This window comes from Phyllobates terribilis, unplaced genomic scaffold, assembly GCF_046119375.1.
Source record: "Phyllobates terribilis strain yellow unplaced genomic scaffold, ASM4611937v1 Scaffold_3__8_contigs__length_932513732, whole genome shotgun sequence".
Classification (NCBI taxonomy): Eukaryota; Metazoa; Chordata; class Amphibia; order Anura; family Dendrobatidae; genus Phyllobates; species Phyllobates terribilis.
The window spans coordinates 853,321,018-853,342,535 of NW_027362763.1; the positions used below are offsets into that span (position 1 = coordinate 853,321,018).

The 21,518-nt window shown below is 43.7% G+C and overlaps 1 protein-coding gene across 1 annotated transcript in view; it reads left to right on the top strand.

Annotated features, from left to right (window-relative positions):
- ACTN2 (actinin alpha 2) overlaps window positions 1-21,518 on the top strand; it is a 110,946-nt gene that overhangs the window by 20,794 nt on the left and 68,634 nt on the right. Inside the window, exons 2-5 of the mRNA XM_073672542.1 lie at window positions 6,677-6,791; window positions 8,316-8,435; window positions 11,679-11,765; window positions 14,138-14,225. Of these exons, the coding sequence (XP_073528643.1) occupies window positions 6,677-6,791; window positions 8,316-8,435; window positions 11,679-11,765; window positions 14,138-14,225 (410 nt within the window). The remainder of the gene's footprint in view (window positions 1-6,676; window positions 6,792-8,315; window positions 8,436-11,678; window positions 11,766-14,137; window positions 14,226-21,518) is intronic.

Sequence of the window (21,518 nt, forward strand, 5' to 3'; positions counted from 1 at the left end):
GAGGAGGACTACTACTCCTCTCATCCGACCGCCGCTCCCGCTAATAACAGAGCGGCGTGGCTGGGAGGATCAGTAGTCTGCTGTGCCCAGCCCATGTGCCCTCAAAAGTCAAAATAAAAAAAACCTCAGTCCGGCGGCCCCCGGTGTCCTCCTAGTCCCCGGCGGCGATGCGCTGCTCCCGGTGGCTGGGGGTACACTGTGGGAGCGTGCTCGCTCCCAGCAGTGTACTGAGCTGCCAGGACCTGCGATGATGTGGTCGATCAGCTCATCGGTCACGTGACCGATGAGCTGATCGCTCACGTGATGTCACCATGGGAACCTTCAGAAGAAAGTTTCCAGGGTGATGGCGGTGAGAGCTCACCGGGGCTGATCAGCTGATCTTCAGCTGATGAACCCTAGTGACCTCCTGCAGCATCATGTATACTAACACGGGTGATTTTACACCCCTGTCAGTATACACTGCTGTCTTCTACAGCAGTGACATCAGTGATCGCTGATGTCACTGCTCTAGAAGTCACCCGGATCGTCGTGGGACATTCATTGGCGGTGATGGTGGACTACATCGTTGACGGCGGAGAGGTGAGGGATATGGTTGTTTGTTATTTTATGTTTTTTTCAGAAGATCGATGGCTTCGTGGACAGACTGCAATAAAAAAAATTGTAGAACCGTGTGTTTTTTATTTCATTAAAATACTTTATTCTGGCCATGTCTTTTATTGAAAAAGCGTCGACCATTTTACTACGTAGTTAGTAATGGGGTGCCTTATAGACGCCCTCCATTACTAACCTGGGCTTCACGTCAGCCGCCAATACAAGGCTGACGTGAACCCCAACCCCATTACCCCACTCGCCACGGCTACAGGGCAGTGGGAAGTGCGGAGGCTAAGCGCCAGATTTGGCGCATCTTATGGATGCGCCATTTCTGGGACTGCTGAGGGGTGATATTAATAGCCGTGGAGGGGGCTAGTATCCATGGCCCCTTCCATGGCTATTAATATCAGCCCGCAGCTGTCTAGTTTAGCCTTTTCTGGTTTGATTTTATAGGGGAACCCCACGTCAATTTTTTTCTGTAATCTAGCCAGTAAAGGCTAAACAAACAGCTGTGGGATGATATTAATAGCCAAAGAACATTGTTGGCTAATGGCCCCTTCCCCGGCTACTAATATCAGCCCCCAACGGTCAGCTTTCCCTCTTCTGGTTATAAAAATGCCACTGGAGCCCACGTCATTTTTTTTACAATTTTAGGCTCTGTGCCCATGATCTGGACATAGCAGCGCTTTGGGCGCATACTTTTTGCTGTGTCCAAAACGTTGCATTCTATTGAATGCAGGTAAATCCACATGTGTTCACTGAACCATTTATTATCATTTAACCGGATTTATCGCATTCAATACTTTCTAGTGGTCAAATTTCTGTTGCGCAGACTAGCGACTCTGCAAGAGAATTTGACATGCTGCGGTCCTGAAAGACGTGCTACATGTCAGTGTCCACAGGTGATTCGCAGCCTCTGATGCACGCATAGTGGACATGGGATTTCTAGAGATCCCATCCACTATACTGTAACATCTGGACACTGCAGGTTTGACGCTGTATAAACACAGCGGCTCCTGACCGTGGCCACGTACCCAAACTCACCCGCAGCATGTCAATTTCTGTAGTGAACACACTAGTCTCAGCTGCAGATTTTGACCGATTGAAGTATCATTATATGCGGTGGGTTCACATGTACTGACAACAAAAGTGCCGCATTAGAACACAGCGTTTTGGACACAACAAAAATATGCTGCGTCCAAAGCTCTGTAAGTGCTGATCAGGGTACATAGTGGCTAAGGAAACAGCTGTGAGCTGTTAATTATGGCCAGGGACCATGTTTGCAAATGGCACCTTCCCAGGCTAAAAATAGTAGCTCACAGCAGCCGCATAAATTACATGAATAGAAATGCAAATGAAGATTGGGTGCATGGGACTAGCTGACACCTAGCTCTTTTGTTTGGTGATGTTGATCAGACCTTTTCATGACCAAACCCAATTAACCCTGCTGTTCTGTTCGGGTCTACTATACACTTATAATGTTCCGGTCATTTTTGACCGGACCTATTAAAGTCTTGATTTTTAGCTAATTTAAGTGTTTTATTTGAATACTTGTTGCATTATTATACTGTATGTGAACATGGTTGTTCATAAACAAATGAAAAATGAAATCAAAAACTTAATTTTTATTTTTTTGCATCAAAAAATCTTACAATGCCTTATTGCAATATTCATGTATATTGCACATTTGCACATAAAAGAAATATTCTTTATAAAATTGTAAACTATAACTAATATCATCAAACTGTATGTAAATATATTTAAAAAAAAAAAAAAAAAAAGTTCATTTTTTTCTCTATAAAATGGTAAATAAGGTTCACAGTGCTACATTTACAGTTTGCATTCGTCACAAGTATAATTTACATGTCTTTTCCATAAGTACTTTGCACAACTGCAACATATCACATTTGTTTTGTGATTACTTGATGTTAGACAGAAGGCGCATCGTTTCCGTTTTAGGTTGGTTACGTTGCTGGTGGAGGCCGTGGGTATCGTAGCAGTGCTGGTGAAAGCCATGGTTCACTTTCTTTAGCATGCTGTTGGATCCTGTGGACGATGGCTCCATCATCTTTGGGTGTTACTTTTCTTTCTTCGATATATGGGCTAACCAGTGATTTTCCCAACTCCTATATAAAAATTCTTCTTTTATATAGTTTATTTTTGTTCCAATTTGAGTGTATTTCACGCCATAACACAAATGCATTGTATGCCGACACATCAAGAATGCTGTAAAAAACAACCATTGGCCACCGATTTGTTTTGCATTTACAGGTGTAAGTGCCTATAAGTTGATCTAGAGTATCAACTGCCACTTTTGTGCCATTGTAATGTAAAATCATGTCCGGTCATGGTGCATTGTCCTCATCAGAATGACCTGTTTGTGTTTTTTGGGAACGTGAGAAACTACTGTTGTATCCTTAGTAAAATAAAACATAGAACTATAAACGTCTCTCTTACTGAGGTTACCTTGTGGCAGTTCTTGCTTATTTTTTCTAACCATACCCAGCATGGTCATTTTTCTTTTCAGCATCATCTGCCCCAGTTGGTATGATGTGAAAACTTTTTGCACATAACTATGCTGGAAGCGAATCCATCTACTGTATCGTAATTTGAAAATGTATGTACAGTGCTGCCCAAAAGTATTGGCACCCCTGCAATTCTGTCAGATAATACTCAGTTTCTTCCTGAAAATGATTGCAATCACAAATTCTTTGGTCTTATTATCTTCATTTAATTTGTCTTCAATGAAAAAAACACAAAAAGAATTGTCCTAAAGCCAAATTGGATATAATTCCACACCAAACCTAAAAAAGGGGGTGGACAAAAGTATTGGCACCCTTTGAAAAATCATGTGATGCTTCTCTAATTCGTGTAATTAACAGCACCTGTAACTTACCTGTGGCACCTAACAGGTGTTGGCAATAACTAAATCACACTTGCAGCCAGTTAACATGGATTAAAGTTGACTCAACCTCTGTCCTGTGTCCTTGTGTGTACCACATTGAGCATGAAGAATGGTCTACAATTCCAGCAGAGCATTGTAAGAAACTCATTGATGGTTACCGGAAGCGGTTGTTCGCAGTTATTTTGGCTAAAGGTTGTGCAACCAAGTATTAGGCTGAGGGTGCCAATACTTTTGTCCGGCCCTTTTTTGGAGTTTTGTGTGAAATGATCAATGATTTGATTTTTGCTTCATTCTCTTTTGTGTTTTTTCCTTGCAAGCAAATTAAATGAAGATAATAAGACCAAAGGATTTGTGATTGCAATCATTTTCAGGAAGAAACTGAGTATTATCTGACAGAATTGCAGGGGTATGACATCTATTACATCACTTCCGGTCTGCGTTCCACGCTGACACGCACGCCGGCACCTCACTCCCCCGCCTGCTCTGCGCTCCTAGGAGCCGCAGCTCAGAGCGGGGAAGCAGTGCACGGCATTACACACATGGCGCCATGGTTTTTAATCATACTCATGCCTCCTCCATTGGTCAGACCCCCTTATACATATCAACCACCCTCTGTTTGACATCACATCCTCGTCAAAGCCCACCCTTGGCGAAACGCGCGTCGGATCTGGCTATCTGGGTTAGTACATGCTTCATTACTTATGCACTTTTTGTCTCTATTTCTGTACTCCTCATTGATGATTCCTCTATAATGTAGCACCTTTCTACTATTTTGGTCCATCTATAGCACTATGCACTTTATTGTGGACCTCATTTAAAACATTGATCGTTTATACACTGCTTTATCTGATGTATAGAAACTGAACACACTATATATTTCTTATATATCAAGTATTGTCCTACCCAGTAACCTCCTTTTTGTGTTACCCTTTCCCTCATTTTATATTGTTATGATCATTTCAGTAGAATTTTTAATTTTGACATCAACTTTCATCGCAGATGGTGAGGCCCAGGTATCACTTTGGTCTTTCTGGTGAGCTCCAGGCATCACCTTGGTTTCTCCACTGGGGCAACAGTTGAAAAAGTATGAAAGGCTGGAAAAAAGTGGAGGCTGCCAGCAAGACGTAGTCAACTAAGTCTTGGTGCCGGCCTCCAATAGGCGTATATGGCAAAAAATGATGTGCAAGAGGACACTGTGCCTCCGTCTGCATCATCAATGTCAATGGCCCAGTCAGCGCATACCACCAAATCCCGTTTTGTTGGGGAGTCCCAAGAGAGCCACTGAACATAGAGTAAAACGCTATGTGAACATTGCCTTAGTCATACAGTTAGAGAAAGAAGTAGACTTAGTCATACAGACATCCAGTGTCACGACTCAGTTGTCTGATATCCCAGGGCTAGGGGCTCCTTCCCTATCCCTAAAGCTGAACTTTTCACCAACAAATAAGTTCAATATCTTCCAGACCATTCTGGATGTAAATAAACTAGAGAGAAACCTTACCCTAAAGTGTCATTTTTCAGAAGAGATGGGAAAACAAGATACTACGAATGTTTAAACTGGTTCCTTATTTTCATCTACAAATTTTTCCTTCCAGGAATTTAGTAATCTGTCCAGTCTTAGATCAATTCAATCCGAATCAGTAACATCCACCACTCTCTCAATGATTGCTTCATAACTAACAGCATATTTTTTTATCCCATTCAGTCCAGACCACCCATTTTAGATTAGTTCCAAGAACTGATAGAAACAGATTTAGAACTTCTGAATAAGAACACTTCTATCCATCCTAACAATTTATCTAGGGAGGAAATTGCTGGATTGGAAGAACTTAAAATAAAGACATAACTATAGGCCCTGCAGATAAGGGTGGGGCTATTGCTGTGATCAATTCCATACTATATTATGAACTGAATATGCAAATTTTGAGTGACACTTCTGTTTATATGAAATTGCCTTCTGATCCAACTAATGGTTTTCAGAAGGAACTACTTAAATTGTTGGAAGAGGGTGTTACTATGGGGGTTTTATACAAAAAAAATTTGAATATCTGCATGTGCAACATCCAATTACACCCATATATCACTCTCTACCTAAAGTGAATAAAAATGTTTTTCCTCCCCCATTTAGACCCATCATCTTTGGGATAGGGTCAATTAGGGAGAGATTGGGGGCATGGGTGGATCACTACTTACAACGCCACAATAGCCATTGTTTTTACATTCAATAATTTTTCGTGGCAGTCTAATTTTAACTGGTTCACCTGTGATGTGGTGGGACTCTATCCTTCCATACCATACCAGGTTAGTATCGATAGTCTCACATTTTTCCTTAATAAATACCGTATTTACACCACGCAGATTCAAGAAATTTTGGTTATGGATGTTTCTTTTTTACTTACAAATATGGACTCACAAACAACAGAGAGGAACACCAGGAAGTAAAGGAAGGAAAAAAACAAATAGGAGATGATGAGGATAAGCACACAGACAAATCAACAAGCAACAGTCTTTAGAACAACACTCCAAACATCTCCTCAAACAACAAACACCTCCAACTCCAGAACCAGGCAGTATAAGACTAACATTGTCAATCCCAATTGCCAGAGGCAAGTATATATAGGCGAAGAGAGTGGCCAATACTGAACAGCTGAGACCATCAAAGCTGGAAAGCTCCTGGAGCTCACAACTGAACAATTTAACCCCTGCACTGAAACCTGCACCATTTAATATGATGATGAAGTGCTTCTAATCAATGCAGAAATTTGTGAAATCAGACGCTTCCGTCTTCTGGCCCTTCTCTGTTGCGGTAAACCCGTGACATCCAGAGTCAGGTGCAGGGGTGAACATATCATAGGTGCAACCTGTGCAGCCGCACAAGGGCCCTAGATGTAAAGGGGCCCAATTCTACCTCCATAGCAAGTTGAATTGTGCATTATGATGTTATTTGACTACAAATTGCTATATACTGAACTTGCACAGGGGCCCTCTGTCTGTGTCCGCCTCTTGGAGATGTATGATTACTCATGCAAACAGATAGAGCCATACATGGACACGTTTGACCATACAACGTTGGTCTCATGTACTCTTGTTTGCCTACATAATTAGGGTCAGACAGACATTCATACATTCTATTTTTGTGTGTGAACTAGATTACAATATTGTTTTTTTATGTTTGTACAGACGTTTACAGCTTGGTGTAATTCACATTTACGAAAAGCAGGCACAGAGATCGAGAACATTGAAGAAGATTTCAGAAATGGACTGAAATTAATGCTCCTACTTGAAGTCATCTCAGGTTGGCGCCCTTTCATTTCAGTATGTTTGCTTTCTAATTTAGCCCCACTGTCCCTGATTTGCTAAAAAATCTTAGATTGAACTATTTATTTCTGAGATCGCTCACACTGCTGGTTAAGTAGTCATTACGCGGCAAAACATTATACAAAGGATATGACAAACTGGATCGTTTAGACCAGGGATGCCCAATCTTTCATGGTCCAAGGTCTATATTATCATACTGAATCACCCACATAAACCAGAATAAAACGCTATAAATGTCTGTTAGATTCCATTGCCATCTACAGGGGTCCCACCAATCTGGAGAACAGTGGTCTCCTTCTCCCCCAGTCAGAACTTCAGAGAAGAGTAGACCGTACAAAATGTGTCTCTCTCCTTTTGTAGATAATGACTTTTATGGTACCAGCCTATCATTTCACAACTTCCATAAACATCAACAGAGAACCAGCACCTCTCCAACTGATATACTTTTTGCAGTGACAACCAGGGATGAAGGGACCCCATTGTCCTAATATACAAGGGAACCAGAGATGGTAAATAGTACGCCATACATACTTTCCTATCCCTCAACTGACTTTTTGCCATTTCTCTTTTCCCTGACACGGAAATACATATGGACAATACATATTTGCATCCACCACAAGCAAATATTTCTGTGTCTAGATTGTTAGGAACAGTGTAGAATAGCTTTGTGGGCCACAGGTTGTGTACCTCTGGTTTAGACAAAGCATCCATGTAGTTTTTTTGTAAATTTTGACAACTTAAATCTGCAGATGACTGAATGCTAAATAGAACGGCTAAGAAATATATGGTTGTCAAAAATTTTGTTCGATATTACTTATGTTTCCTGTCAGTTGAACAAACTTTGCATCGTTGGTACAAGCAAACATGGAACACTTTGTATCGTGGAAATCTGCTTAGAACTTTCTCCACATATGAGCCACTCTTTATCCTTTCCCCATAACTTATAATTTGCTATGAAAAACTTCTAAAATCCATCCCACTTAAAACAAAACGAACTGTCAGCTCACTGAGAGATCATATTACAGTTGCCTATTGAATTCTGTGGAGAGGGGATGGGGAAGGAGCAGACTGAAAGAGAATAGAGGAAAACCTGGGCTGGATTCACAGCTACACTTCTCAGAACTTCAGTATTATGTCCTCCAGTTTGCTGCTGCCTCTGAACATAAGCTATATAACGACAGGGGAACAGGAATCTCTCATGACTCTGTGTATTGAAGACATCATAACAGCTAATCTTCATCCATCCATTCACTTAGATACAACTGGAAATTAAAAGGAGAAAAGTCAGGACAGAAAAAGTGTTATTCCTCATGTATGCACACAACAGCTTATTCTGAAAAGTTACTTAAAGCGACACACAGGCTTTAACTATACCGAGCAAAGCCTTCATTATTGTTCTAATTGCCCGAATGGTATAACATGACTAGGTGTGTGGAATTCTGTGTCACCATGTGCAAAATTCCATTACAAATCTCAATCCTGTATTACTTTCTTCCCACAGGAGAGAGACTGCCAAAGCCAGACAGAGGCAAAATGCGTTTCCATAAGATTGCCAATGTCAACAAAGCTCTGGACTTCATTTCCAGCAAAGGAGTAAAATTGGTTTCAATAGGAGCAGAAGGTAATTTCACTGAATTTTAAACTGCAACCCAACTAAGCAAAGAACTGCAAATCATGCCATCATATATCATATGTTCCCTTGTCTAATGGTTGCCTTTGAATATTACACCCCTAAGTACAAAACATGCTTGCAGTGAAAATCAGCTCAGCCTTCAGCATTTGGATGATGCAGACATAAAACATGACTTGCTGCTACTGTGGGCTAATTCTGACCTTGGAGTACAGGAGGAAATTGAGAAATTTTGACAGTAATCATATTTCCAACTTTTTTTCCAATTTTTAAAAAATTTGTAGGATTATTTTGGGTACTGCATCACATGTATTTGTGGAGCTCAGAACCCTGTTCTACATATGAAGGGTTGAAATCACTTACACTAACCCATAAAGTTAAAGGGGTATTCCCATCTCCAAGATCCTCTCTCAAAATGTAGTAGGTGTAATAATAATAATAATATTAGCAAATACCTCCAATTAGAAAACTAGTATAGTTTTTCTGATTCGCTATGTCGCTTACCCTATGTGCAGGCATTGCAGTAGCTAAGATATCCATGGTTATGACCACTCATATAGTGACAGTTAGTTTATTGTTAGTGGTTGTAACCATGAATACCTAAGCTACTGCAATGCCCTACACATGGGGTAACTAACATAGCTTATCAGAAAAATTATAGTACATTTCTAATTGGAGGTGTTTGCTAATATTATTATTATTATTATTATTATTATTACACCTACTACATATTGGGATAGGATCTTGGGGATGGGAATACCCCTTTAAGCCCCTGTTGTAGTAGAGTTGTACCATTATCAGCAGAAATTAGTTCACTATCAGGTGTCTGTAGCAGGAGAGTTGTGAGTACAATAGCACCAGGATCTACAAATCAGAGCTAAGAAGTAGTCGCAGAAGGTTGAATAGCGGGCTGGAGTTTGCTGAAGAAGTGGTTAGAGAGTTTAGAGAAGTGGATAATGAAGCAAACTTCTCCAACACTTGTGTTAGCTGTATGCTATGCCTTTCAAATATCCAAACAGCACATGACTCTCTGAGCTGACCTTAAAAGGCCTTGGGTGATCAGGGTGTTTTCTGGGTTACCACAGTACCCAGGCGCTGACTTGCACAAAGGGAATCGGCTCTAAGGGATGGAAGCAAAACCCGGCACCTGAGTCAGGACAGGTGAGTAACATTCTTAAAGCAAATGAATGACCCAGTGGTTATTCTAGTTGCTCATTCACCAGTCAGTTATTCACAGAGTTGTACCCATCCTGAGATCTGGAAGGTCAAGTAGGTTTATATTACACCAATTCTTAGGTAAGAAGAATCTGGAGTGGAAGATCAATTATAGCATAGGAAAGTACAGGTGATGAATTACTAGGAGACTTTAACTTGGTTTTAATAATCAGCCTATCCCTGCTGATCGAGGATGGTGTGATTGTAGAGTACAGACCAAAAGTTTGGACACACCTTCTCATTTAAAGATTTTTCTGTATTTTCATGACTATGAAAATTGTACATTCACACTGAAGGCATCAAAACTATGAATTAACACATGTGGAATTATATACTTAACAAAAAAGTGTGAAACAACTGAAAGCGCTGCGGAATATGTTAGCGCTATATAAAAATAAAAAAAATAAAGATTATTATTAAAAAAAATAATATATTTCTTATATTCTAGGTTCTTCAAAGTAGCCACCTTTTGCTTTGATGACTGCTTTGCACACTCTTGGCATTCTCTTGATGAGCTTCAAGAGGTAGTCACCAGAAATGGTCTTCCAACAATCTTGAAGGAGTTCCCAGAGATGCCTAGCACTTGTTGGCCCTTTTGCCTTCACTCTGCGGTCCAGATCACCCCAAACCATCTCGATTGGGTTCAGGTCTGGTGACTGTGGAGGCCAGGTCATTTGGCATAGCACCCCATCACTCTCCCTCTTGGTCAAATAGGCCTTACACAGCCTGGAGGTGTGTTTGGGGTCATTGTCCTCTTGAAAAATAAAGGATGGTCCAACTAAACGCAAACCGGATGGAATAGCATGCCGCTGCAAGATGCTGTGGTAGCTATGCTGGTTCAGTATGCCTTCAGTTTTGAATAAATCCCCAACAGTGTCACCAGCAAAGCACCCCCACACCATCACACCTCCTCCTCCATGCTTCACGGTGGGAACCAGGCATGTAGAGTCCATCATCCGTTCACCTTTTCTGAGTCGCACAAAGACACGGTGGTTGGAACCAAAGATCTCAAATTTGGACGCATCAGAACAAACACAGATTTCCACTGGTCTAATGTCCATTCCTTGTGTTCTTTAGCCCAAACAAGTCTCGTCCTTAGCAGTGGTTTCCTAGCAGCTATTTTACCATGAAGGCCTGCTGCACAAAGTCTCCTCTTAACAGTTGTTGTAGAGATGTGTCTGCTGCTAGAACTCTGTGTGGCATTGACCTGGTCTCTAATCTGAGCTGCTGTTAACCTGCGATTTCTGAGGCTGGTGACTTGGATAAACTTATCCTCAGAAGCAGAGGTGACTCTTGGTCTTCCTTTTCTGGGGCGGTCCTTATGTGAGCCAGTTTCTTTGTAGCGCTTGATGGTTTTTGCAACTGCACTTGGGGACACTTTCAAAGTTTGCCCAATTTTTCAGACTGACTGACCTTCATTTCTTAAAGTAATGATGGCCACTCGTTTTTCTTTACTTAGAATTTGTATTATGGCAAGAAAAAAGCAGCTAACAGTCTTTTCAGTAGAACTATCAGCTGTGTATCCACCTGACTTCTGCACAACACAACTGATGGTCCCAACCCCATTTATAAGGCAAGAAATCCCACTTATTAAACCTGACAGGGCACACCTGTGAAGTGAAAACCATTTCCGGTGACTACCTCCTGAAGCTCATCAAGAGAATGCCAAGAGTGTGCAAAGGAGTCATCAAAGCAAAAGGTGGCTACTTTGAAGAACCTAGAATATAAGAAATATATTATTTTTTTTAATAATAATCTTTATTTTTTTAATTTTTATATAGCGCTAACATATTCCGCAGCGCTTTCAGTTGTTTCACACTTTTTTGTTAAGTATATAATTCCACATATGTTAATTCATAGTTTTGATGCCTTCAGTGTGAATGTACAATTTTCATAGTCATGAAAATACAGAAAAATCTTTAAATGAGAAGGTGTGTCCAAACTTTTGGTCTGTACTGTATGTGCCCGTGAACATTGATTTTTAGACCCCCATGCTATATCTATTTGTTTATTCTCTAGAAATTGTTGATGGAAATGTGAAAATGACACTTGGTATGATCTGGACCATCATTCTTCGTTTTGCTATCCAGGACATATCTGTAGAAGGTAAGTCATTTGTTTTTATTTCCTAATTTTTTCATTGCATTGTCTCTTGCTGTTAGCAAAGTGATTACTTTTATTTCCTTTTCATTTATTCTATAGTATTAGATACATTCATTGTAATTATATGTCACCCATTCTACAGTGGAAGGACAATACGATATATACGGAAAATGTCACATTTCTTTCCAGCACAGCATACTAATATAATTCTAGAATTAAAGAAAATATGCAGTATATTTGCTCTTCTGTTGTTTAAAAGTCAACTTGAACGCTCTGTTTTTCTAAAGCATTTACATATTTATTGTATATGTTGTAATCGTCTTATTTAGAATCTTTTTATTTAGATTATATCAAATTTTTACCTTGGAATTTTGCATCTGTCACATAGTTTCCACCTACAATGTATATATATATATTCTGTGATGTACAATATGCATTCACTTTGCCTATGAAGTGCTGATATTTTTCAGGCTTTTAACTTTTGTAACTGTAGGATATACCTTGGTGAATTAGGGCTGGCCTTAGGAAAGTGTGAAGGGGTGTGCCACGGATGACCTGGCACCTAAGGCTTGTGACCATGGCAAATCTTAATATTTATCAATTGTTTAAAACATTTTTATAGACATTGTAGAGCATCACTATTAGATTAATTGATATATACAGCTTTGAGTACTGTTGGTATTATTTAGGCGCTAAATGGTGGTATTTACATTACTGCTTAAAGGGATTGTGTCATCAGAAAAAGATCTATTATTTTAATCATGTTTTTAATGTAAATATATCATTTTTATAATTTTTTTTTATTATTCATAAAACTAAGTATATTAAAAAGAAAAAAAAAGAACAACACCAGAAATCTTGTAATTTTCACACTGGATGCTAAGCCTTAAAGCCCCCATACACATTAGACTAATATCGGCCAAACCTGCCGATATTGAAGGGTTTGGCCAACAGTGTAATATGTATGGGTCGCCGGCCAACTGATGGTCTGGAGAGATAGTAATCAGGCATGTCCAATTTCGCGTTGCCGATGGCATTGTTTTCCCCGAGATAAGCCGCCGACTGACACTCATATAGTACATAGGACCACTCGGTCGAATGAGTGCTCCTGTGTTTGGGAGAGTCGGCTGAGATGGTTGATTGACGAACGATCGGCTGAAGCATTGTTCAGCCAAAAGCCATCTAGTGTGTATGGCCGACCTTATACTAGAGACTCCCACAGCCTAATTTTTACAGAAGACTTTTTAATCTGTCTCATTCACAGACAAGATTACAATTAAAAGTACCACGGCTATATACAGTAGATCACACAGGATCCACCAATCACAATAGGAGATTTCACAACTCCTCTAATCCCCATCCCCACACAATACCCTTTGCCCTTATGGCTTCTATGCAAAAGATAGGGCCTAAATTAGTCTAAGATCATGGCCCCACTATCAGTATTTGGTCAGTATTCGGTCAGTATTTTTTCTCAGGAGTAGGAGCCAAAACCAGGTGAGGAACAATCAGAGAAAAGGTACAATAGAAACAAGTCACCAATTCTACATTTATCACCCACTCCTGAGGAAAAATACTGACCACATACTGATAATGGGGCCATGGCCTTATGCTGCTAATACTAATGACCATGTACCCAATAAGAAGTAGGAGAATTAAATAAGGTCTTCTGGTCAGTGTGAAAACGGCAAGATTTATTTTTTAATATACTATAGATCATGATATGAAAAATCAAAAATGCATTATTCAACATTTTTGGAAAATATATTTAATATAAGAACCTAATTTAACCCCTTCATGACATATGACGTATATTTACTGAACCAGCTCCGATATCTCTCCCATTACTAAAACCCAAACACTACAAGGAGAAATAAAGTTCATTTGCTCCCCGAAGTATGCCGCTAAATGTGGGCATTGGGCTGGTTAATAAAGCTATTAACCTGCAGATTAACCCCATATCTGCAGTTTAATAGCATTTTTCCTGGTGACAGGTTCCCTTTAAGCAATAGGTAATCTTCTGATAATGATGGCACTGCATAGCATTGGTAGAGTATGGAAGTGATATTTAGCCCGAGTAGGGTTCTGTTATTTAAGCAATATATGGTATTTAAATTTGTATATATGACAGTACTCCATATGGGGAAGCCTTAATAGGAGATGATTAATGGTAAAGTCGGCCCTGGACGGGTGTTAGTGACTGCTGCTACCTTTTATTGCAAGACAAAGCAGAGATGTCTCTGATAATAAATTGCATTCATGTTTTTCTTCGTATAAAGATTCATTGATTGCTGGTAATACACTTCCATATGAAACATCTAAATCATTATTTGGTGCTTTTTGATTATAAATAAAATACATTTTTTTTCTTCTAGAAACGTCTGCAAAAGAAGGATTACTCTTATGGTGTCAGCGGAAGACAGCCCCCTACCGCAATGTGAACATTCAGAACTTCCATACCAGGTACAAACTAAGACAGCATGGAGTGTTCTGTAATATTCAGTTTCCTCATACTAGGATTTCTAATTTGTTTCCAAACCACAACATTGTATGTACAGCAGACCTATTGCTCTATGAGTGTCTTAGTGGGTATGGAAAAAAGAACAGCAATTCCACCATTGTTTTTTGCATTTTAAAGTTACAACATTTTGGATAGTTTTTTATACTTATTGTTTTACAGATGTTGGGTTAGTTTTTAGGTTTTTTTATGGAATTCTTGATCAGGGATAAAACTTGTAGTCATTTTAAAGTTTGGGTTATTCCAGATGTAGTGATACCAAATTCATTTAGCATTTTGTAAGAGAAAGACAAGGGGTTTACTTACAATTGTTGAGCTTTTTATACAGTATTTTTTAGTTTCGTACAACGACTTCAACATGCAAGCATTCGATTGCTTACCTAATACACAACACTACTTATGTAGTGCAATGTATTATATTAGGCATCCTATTAGGCTCTGCCATGGCCTATAAGGAGGTAAGATTTATGTAAACCTTACTGTAATATGGGCATTGGAGCAGACCTGTGGCTTTACTGGGAAGGGTGGGAATTCCTGGGGATGGCCAGGGTTGGGGCCGACTTAAACAAGACAGAAATGCTGGCAAATATGCCGACATGGGGTCTATGTCTATTGCTAGACCCTTAGTTGCCATAGCCATGTATGAAATGTGATCTCCAGCCTCACTACTGATATATTTACTGTGCCTTCCTCTATATAAAAAGATTGTTTCAAATGGATATCACTTCTCCCTATGGTCAGATAGAGCATATGGCATCATCATAAAATCTCCTCTGGCAGACATGGTGGGACCATAAACTGTCCATTCATTAGAAACATAATGTAATACTATTTCCCCTGCTTTATTCTTCAGCAATATTATGCCAGACCGATGCATCTGATTACTGGGGCAGTTTGCATTAGCAGAGGTCTGATCCCAATTACACCATGTTTCCCCTGCAGAAAAGAGTGAGAAGCCTGTTGTATAGCAGATACCAGTGATATCAATATGTTGTCAAAATGCAATGGCAAAAAAAAAAACAATGCATTATTATATCCCATAATCAAAAGAAGGAAGTTGAATACAGATATTAGTTAAATAAGGAAAATGATGTTTGTATATTGGCAGATTTTTCAGAATAGAATTTATTTAAACAGCATCTACCTTGCTTCCATCTGGCCTGAATCCTGATTATATCCACAGTCCACACATGAACTCCGGTTTTGTGTAATCTGGCTACTGACAGACAGCAAATGTCACTGAAATGTGAGCGTTGTTTTGGATGCCTGTCTCCAAGTGGCATTTAGACACGGGTGATATTTCCTAGACAAGCAACTGCAATGTTGAAAGAAACGTTAACGTTATCCCTCGAGAGCCACATTAAAAAAAAACTAGTGACATCGTTGTTCTCAAGAGACATTAAAGTATTGAATATATTAATAACTTACAACCGATAGTAAATGAGAACAGAAAGTGAATAGACATGCAGTATGCATTAAAGGGAACCTGTCACCCCTTAAAAGGCTATCTGCAGGCAAATCGCATTACAAAGTTGCCCGGCCGTCTTACTGAAAATGAACCTATTTCTTCCCAGAAGATGCTGGCTTTCAGTCATGGTGGCGTGCACAGAGCGGATACAGTCATCACTCACAGCATGGCTTACTGTACTGTAAGTGGTGAGTGAAAGCACGCCTCCCCCCCTGGCATTTTGATTGACAGTGAGCGATGCTGATGCTGTGAGCGATGACTGTAGCCGCTGCGTACACAGTCCCATGACTGAAATCCGGCGGCTTCTTCTTAGGTCCGTATGAAAAGAAATCATCTAAACCAGGGGTCTCAAACTCAGCTGGGCATATGGGCCGCATACGGAAAAACATTTCATTTGGGGGGCCGCATTATTTCCATGACAAAGTGACATTTTTAGTGATACCATTTTATTTTCTATACACCTTTTGAACTGGTCCTCATCTTGCAGACATGGTCTCCCATCCAGATTCGCCATATTGCAGACATGGTCTTGTGGCACCCCAGGGGTCTGGTCTCCACAGTAATAGCAATGTTATGTCTGAGAGCAGGTGGGAGGTCTCTTGGTCAGGAATCCTATGCATGCCACACCTCCTGCCCAGTCCTGGGAGGGGAAGGACTTCCCCTATATAAAACTGGGGCTGAGGCAGGGTTAGTGAGTAGAGTAGAGAGAAGAAGAGAAGCAGCTATAGGAAAGAGAGATCAGGAGCTCTGGGGAAGTCGTGCTAAAAGGAATCAGGGGCTGGCAGCTGAAGAGCTCGCCCTGATTGAAGAGTTACCACCGGACCCGGAGTCCGAGGCTGTGGGGATTAACCCAGACCCAGCAGCAGAAACCGCCCGGCAGGGGATTTCAGGTCCTCTGGCCAAGAAACCCGAAGGCACGGTCACACGCGTGGGACCAGCACCGCCGTCGTGGAGCGGAAGCCACTAGAAGGCCCCGAGTCACCGGCCATACGGGTGAGCACCACACGGTACACTCAGGGACGTGGGCTACCTTTACCCGCCTCTAGCAAGGAAGCCAGAAGAGTACAATTAGTTGGGGAGGCCTACAACTCCGCCTGGCCAAGGGGGATCCCATCTGCTCAAGGACTGACCAGGCCCCGACCGCTAGCCAGTACTCCGGGAGGGTCTATCTTTGTCACCAGTAAAGACCCTGAACTACACCGCATCGTCTCTGAGTGGTTCCTACTACCCCCATCATCCACGTCGGTTGCCCTGAGGCCATACCCCTCCCGTTGGGGGTTATACCATCTACGCTGCACAATCGTACCACCGGCCTCAGCGGTCTGCCCTGCAGCGGCAGCTCCATAGCTGCATTCAACGGGTGGCGTAGTCGTCCAACATCTACTGCTAATACTCAGCCACACAGTTTGACTCCCTGGGCACGGACCGGGTCACCGCCACGAAACTACTACCCCCAACAGGCCCGGCTCCGGGTAGTCCCCGCGTGCGCAACGCTACACTAAGTAGGCTCAGGGGCGCGTCAGCTTTTGGCGTAGTCGGCAGGATTTCGTGCCCGCAACCACCGGGTACTGCGTGCCTGAAAAAGACTGTTCAAACTTACCAGTGGTGAAGATTCCCGCCATCCGTGGAGGTTTCCCGCCATCCGGCGCCATCTTCTACCTTCTTCCCGCCATCCGCGAAGGTTTCCCGCCATCCGGCGCCATCTTCTGCCTTCTTCCCGCCTTCCGTGGAGTTTTCCCGCCGTTGGACGCCATCTTGAAGACGCCGCGCGGGAAGAAGAGGGGCGTGGACTCCGAAAGCGCGCGAGAACTGAAGCCCCGCCTCACGTCCGGACGTTGCGTAAGGTCCTGGAAGGAGCCCAGCAGACGCCGACGTCACAGGAGCGCGACGGAAGGTCCTCAACCCTGACGATCCACTGCGGAGCCGCGGCCTACGGAAGAGGATCATCGCAAGGTAGGCCACGGTCCACTGGGGGGGAGAAAGATGTCGGATACGGAGGAGAGCTTCACTGCCTCAACCCCCGCCAGCGCCAGCGCTGCTGCAGTCATGCCTTTTACCATGCCCTATATCCCGGGAGCAGCCTGGCTACCCCAATACTCAGGGGAGTCACATACCCTGAATGACTTTAGAGAAAAGCTGGATAGCCTCTTCCAGGTGTACCCCCTCACAGAAGAGCAAAAAGTGAGCATCCTGGTGGCCCAACTAACCGGGGCAGCCCAAAGGGAGGTAAAGTCCTGGCCACCTGGGAGGAGGACTGTCGCGGGGATACTAACCCGGCTGAGGGACACCTTTGATACCCGCACCTCAGCCGAGATTAAGCTTAAATTCTATGGGTGCAAGCAGCGAGCACATGAGAGTATAAGGGACTATGCACTAAACCTACAAGAGGCCCTGAGAGCCATTAAGCAGACCGACCCCGACAGCGTGGGAAACGAGGACAGGCTGTTGACCGAAAAATTTATAGAGGGACTATATTGCAATGTCCACCGAACCCAGTTGCGGGCCATAGCCTTACAGGATCCTCATCTGGACTTTGCACAGGTCAAGGACAGAGCCATCCGGGTGCTCCGAGAACCGGCACCGGGTGGCGTTGTGACCCACAGGCGCCCAGCTATCACTTACCACCAGGAGGCGGCGCCCTTGTCGGCAGGGCCTGTGGGGGCTGATGCGCAGGCTTTGAACAATGACCCGGCTCCAGACCTGTACCATCAGGTCCAAGAGCTAGCTAAAAGCGTTGCTGCGCTAACCCGAACTGTGCAGTCTTTACAGGTTTCCACTCCAGGGAAGATCCAGCTGGCATCCGGACCGGAGGACATCCCGTGGCGTCGACCAAGGAGGACCCCACCGGCCAGAGGAAGACCCAGCGACCGATACAACGAGGACGGACAACCCATCTGCCGCCGCTGCAATCAACCCGGACATATGGCAAGGTACTGTCCTTTAAACTGGCACAACCTGGGGTAGAGGGCCAACCCCCAGGAAAAAGATCACCAGGCCCATCGAGCTGGCGCGACAAATATGTGGGAGGACGTCCAGTCTTGCCTGTGGTACTGGATGGCATTCCTATGAGTGCCCTACTGGACACTGGGTCACAGGTCACCACCATCCCGTACGTGCTCTTCAAGCAGTACTGGAATGACTCGGATATAACCCGCTACCCTGACGACGACTTGAGTATTATTGCCAGCAATGGTCAACCCGTGCCGCAGATCGGATTTAAAAAGATGACCATTAAAATCGGTAGAGTCGAACTGGCAGCACAGGGACTGATCATTGTGGACATTGACAAGCGCGAGAGTCACCCAAAGATAACTCTAGGAACTAATGTGATTGAAAATTGTCTTGCAGAGGTGATTTTCATTTTACAGCACGTTGCCAAGAACGCCAGCTCCGGCCAGCAGCGAGTGCTCCAGAAAGAGATCCGGGCACTGATGCGACGGCAACAAGTGGAACTCTCCGGCGGTGAGATTGGTAGCGTAAGAATGTGTGACCCTTTCCCTATTGCCATACCCCCGAAAAGTGAAATGATGATTTGGTGCCGGGCAGCTATTGGTCTGAGAGGTAGAGATTACCAGGCCATGGTAGAGCCAGTCTACTCAGACAGTAGGCCCACCATTTTGACAGCCCGGGGGGTAGTTGATGTACGCCATGGGAGGGTACCCGTTCGCATAATAAATATTGGGAAAAGGGAAGTATACCTGCCCCGGTATGCTACGCTAGCCAAATTATATACTATCAACCAAAATTCTATACAGTCTGTGGAACCCTTGCCTCCATCTCATCCGGAGGAAGGTAACGGCTCTGAGAAAATAATGGAGGATTGGTGTCAGCAACTACATTTGGGTACTGACTCCACTCCCTCCCACCAGAAACAGGGAGTCTACCGGGTGGTTCAAGAGTACGAGAGAGTGTTTAGTAAACACCCGTTAGACTTCGGGCGAGTCAAGGGGGTAGAACACCACATCCCCACGGGAGACCATCCTCCCATAAAAGAGAGGTATCGGCCCGTACCCCCTGCACACTACCAACACGCCAAGGGGATGCTTAGAGACATGAAGGAGGCTGGGGTAATCAGGGATAGCTGTAGCCCCTGGGCAGCTCCACTAGTCTTGGTCAAAAAGAAAGACAACACCATGAGAATGTGTCTAGATTACCGGAAAATTAACCGTATCACACACAAAGATGCGTACCCCTTACCAAGAATAGAGGAGTCTTTGGCTGCTTTAAAATCTGCTAACTTCTTCTCCACCTTGGATCTCACTAGCGGGTACTGGCAGGTTCCTGTAGCAGAGGCGGATCGGGAGAAGACCGCATTCACCACCCCGATGGGACTTAGCGAGTTTACCTGCATGCCGTTTGGACTCTGCAACGCACCAGGAACCTTCCAGCGATTGATGGAATGCTGTCTGGGATACCGAAACTTTGAGACGGTCCTGTTATACCTGGACGATGTCATCGTCTATTCCAAGACCTACGAGGACCACCTGAAACACCTGGCGGAAGTGTTCGAAGCTCTGGCAAGTTACGGCCTAAAGGTGAAACCTTCCAAGTGTCACCTCCTGAAGCCAAAGGTGCAGTACCTGGGACACGTGGTGAGTGCTGACGGAGTGGCTCCCGACCCTGATAAGATCACCGCAATTAAGGAATGGCCAAGCCCCTCCAGCGTAAAGGAAGTGAGGCAGTTCCTCGGGTTGGTAGGCTACTACCGAAGGTTCATTCCCGGTTTCACCAAAAAGGCAGCTCCTATGCAGGACCTCCTGATAGGCCAGTCCAGGAAGGCCAAGAACCAGAAGCCACCCTTCAGATGGGAGAAGCTGGAAGAAGAGTCCTTCCGCCAGCTGAAGATGGCCCTCACGGGGGATGAAATCCTGGCGTACCCGGATTACAGCCAGCCCTTTATCCTCTACACCGACGCCAGTAACATCGGGCTAGGAGCCGTACTATCCCAGATCCAGCAGGGGAAAGAACGGGTAATTGCTTACACCAGCCGAAAACTGCGACCCACCGAAAGAAACCCTGAGAATTACAGCTCATTTAAGCTAGAGTTCCTGGCAGTGGTGTGGGCAGTCACCGAACGCTTTAAGCACTACCTCGCTTCTTCCCGGTTCACCGTGTACACGGATAACAACCCGTTGACACACCTGGACACTGCAAGACTCGGTGCACTAGAGCAGAGATGGATGGCCCGCTTGTCCAACTATGAGTTTACAATCAAATACCGGGCAGGACGCTCCAATACCAACGCAGACGCCCTGTCCAGGATGCCAAACCTACCGGACGTAGGGGAAGATTCAGAGGAACTGGAAGAAGTTGAGCTCCCCGCGTTCCACCGTCATGGGACTATCCAGTATTCCCACCGTGTAAGAAGTAAGCAAACCGCTACGTTCAACCCCTTACCTCATTACAACTGGGTGGAGACGCAAGACAGTGACCCTGCCGTCCGTCTGGTAAAGGAGATGCTGACTCGGCCAGATGCACGCCTTGACCCAGACGCTCCGGAGGAAGCCAAGCAACTGTGGGCTGAGAAGAGTCGACTGTTCCTTTATAAGGGAAAGTTGTGCCGCAGAATGGTTAACTCCCGGACGCATGAACTAATCTGGCAAGTAGTGGTGCCAAGAAGAGACGCAGCTATGGTGATGGAGGCATACCACGACGGAGCTGGGCATTTCGGATGGAAGAAGCTGGAGTTTCTGCTGCGCGGGCGGTTCCATTGGGTAGGCATGAGAGGAACCATCGAGAGGTGGTGCAGAGATTGTGGCCCATGCAACTT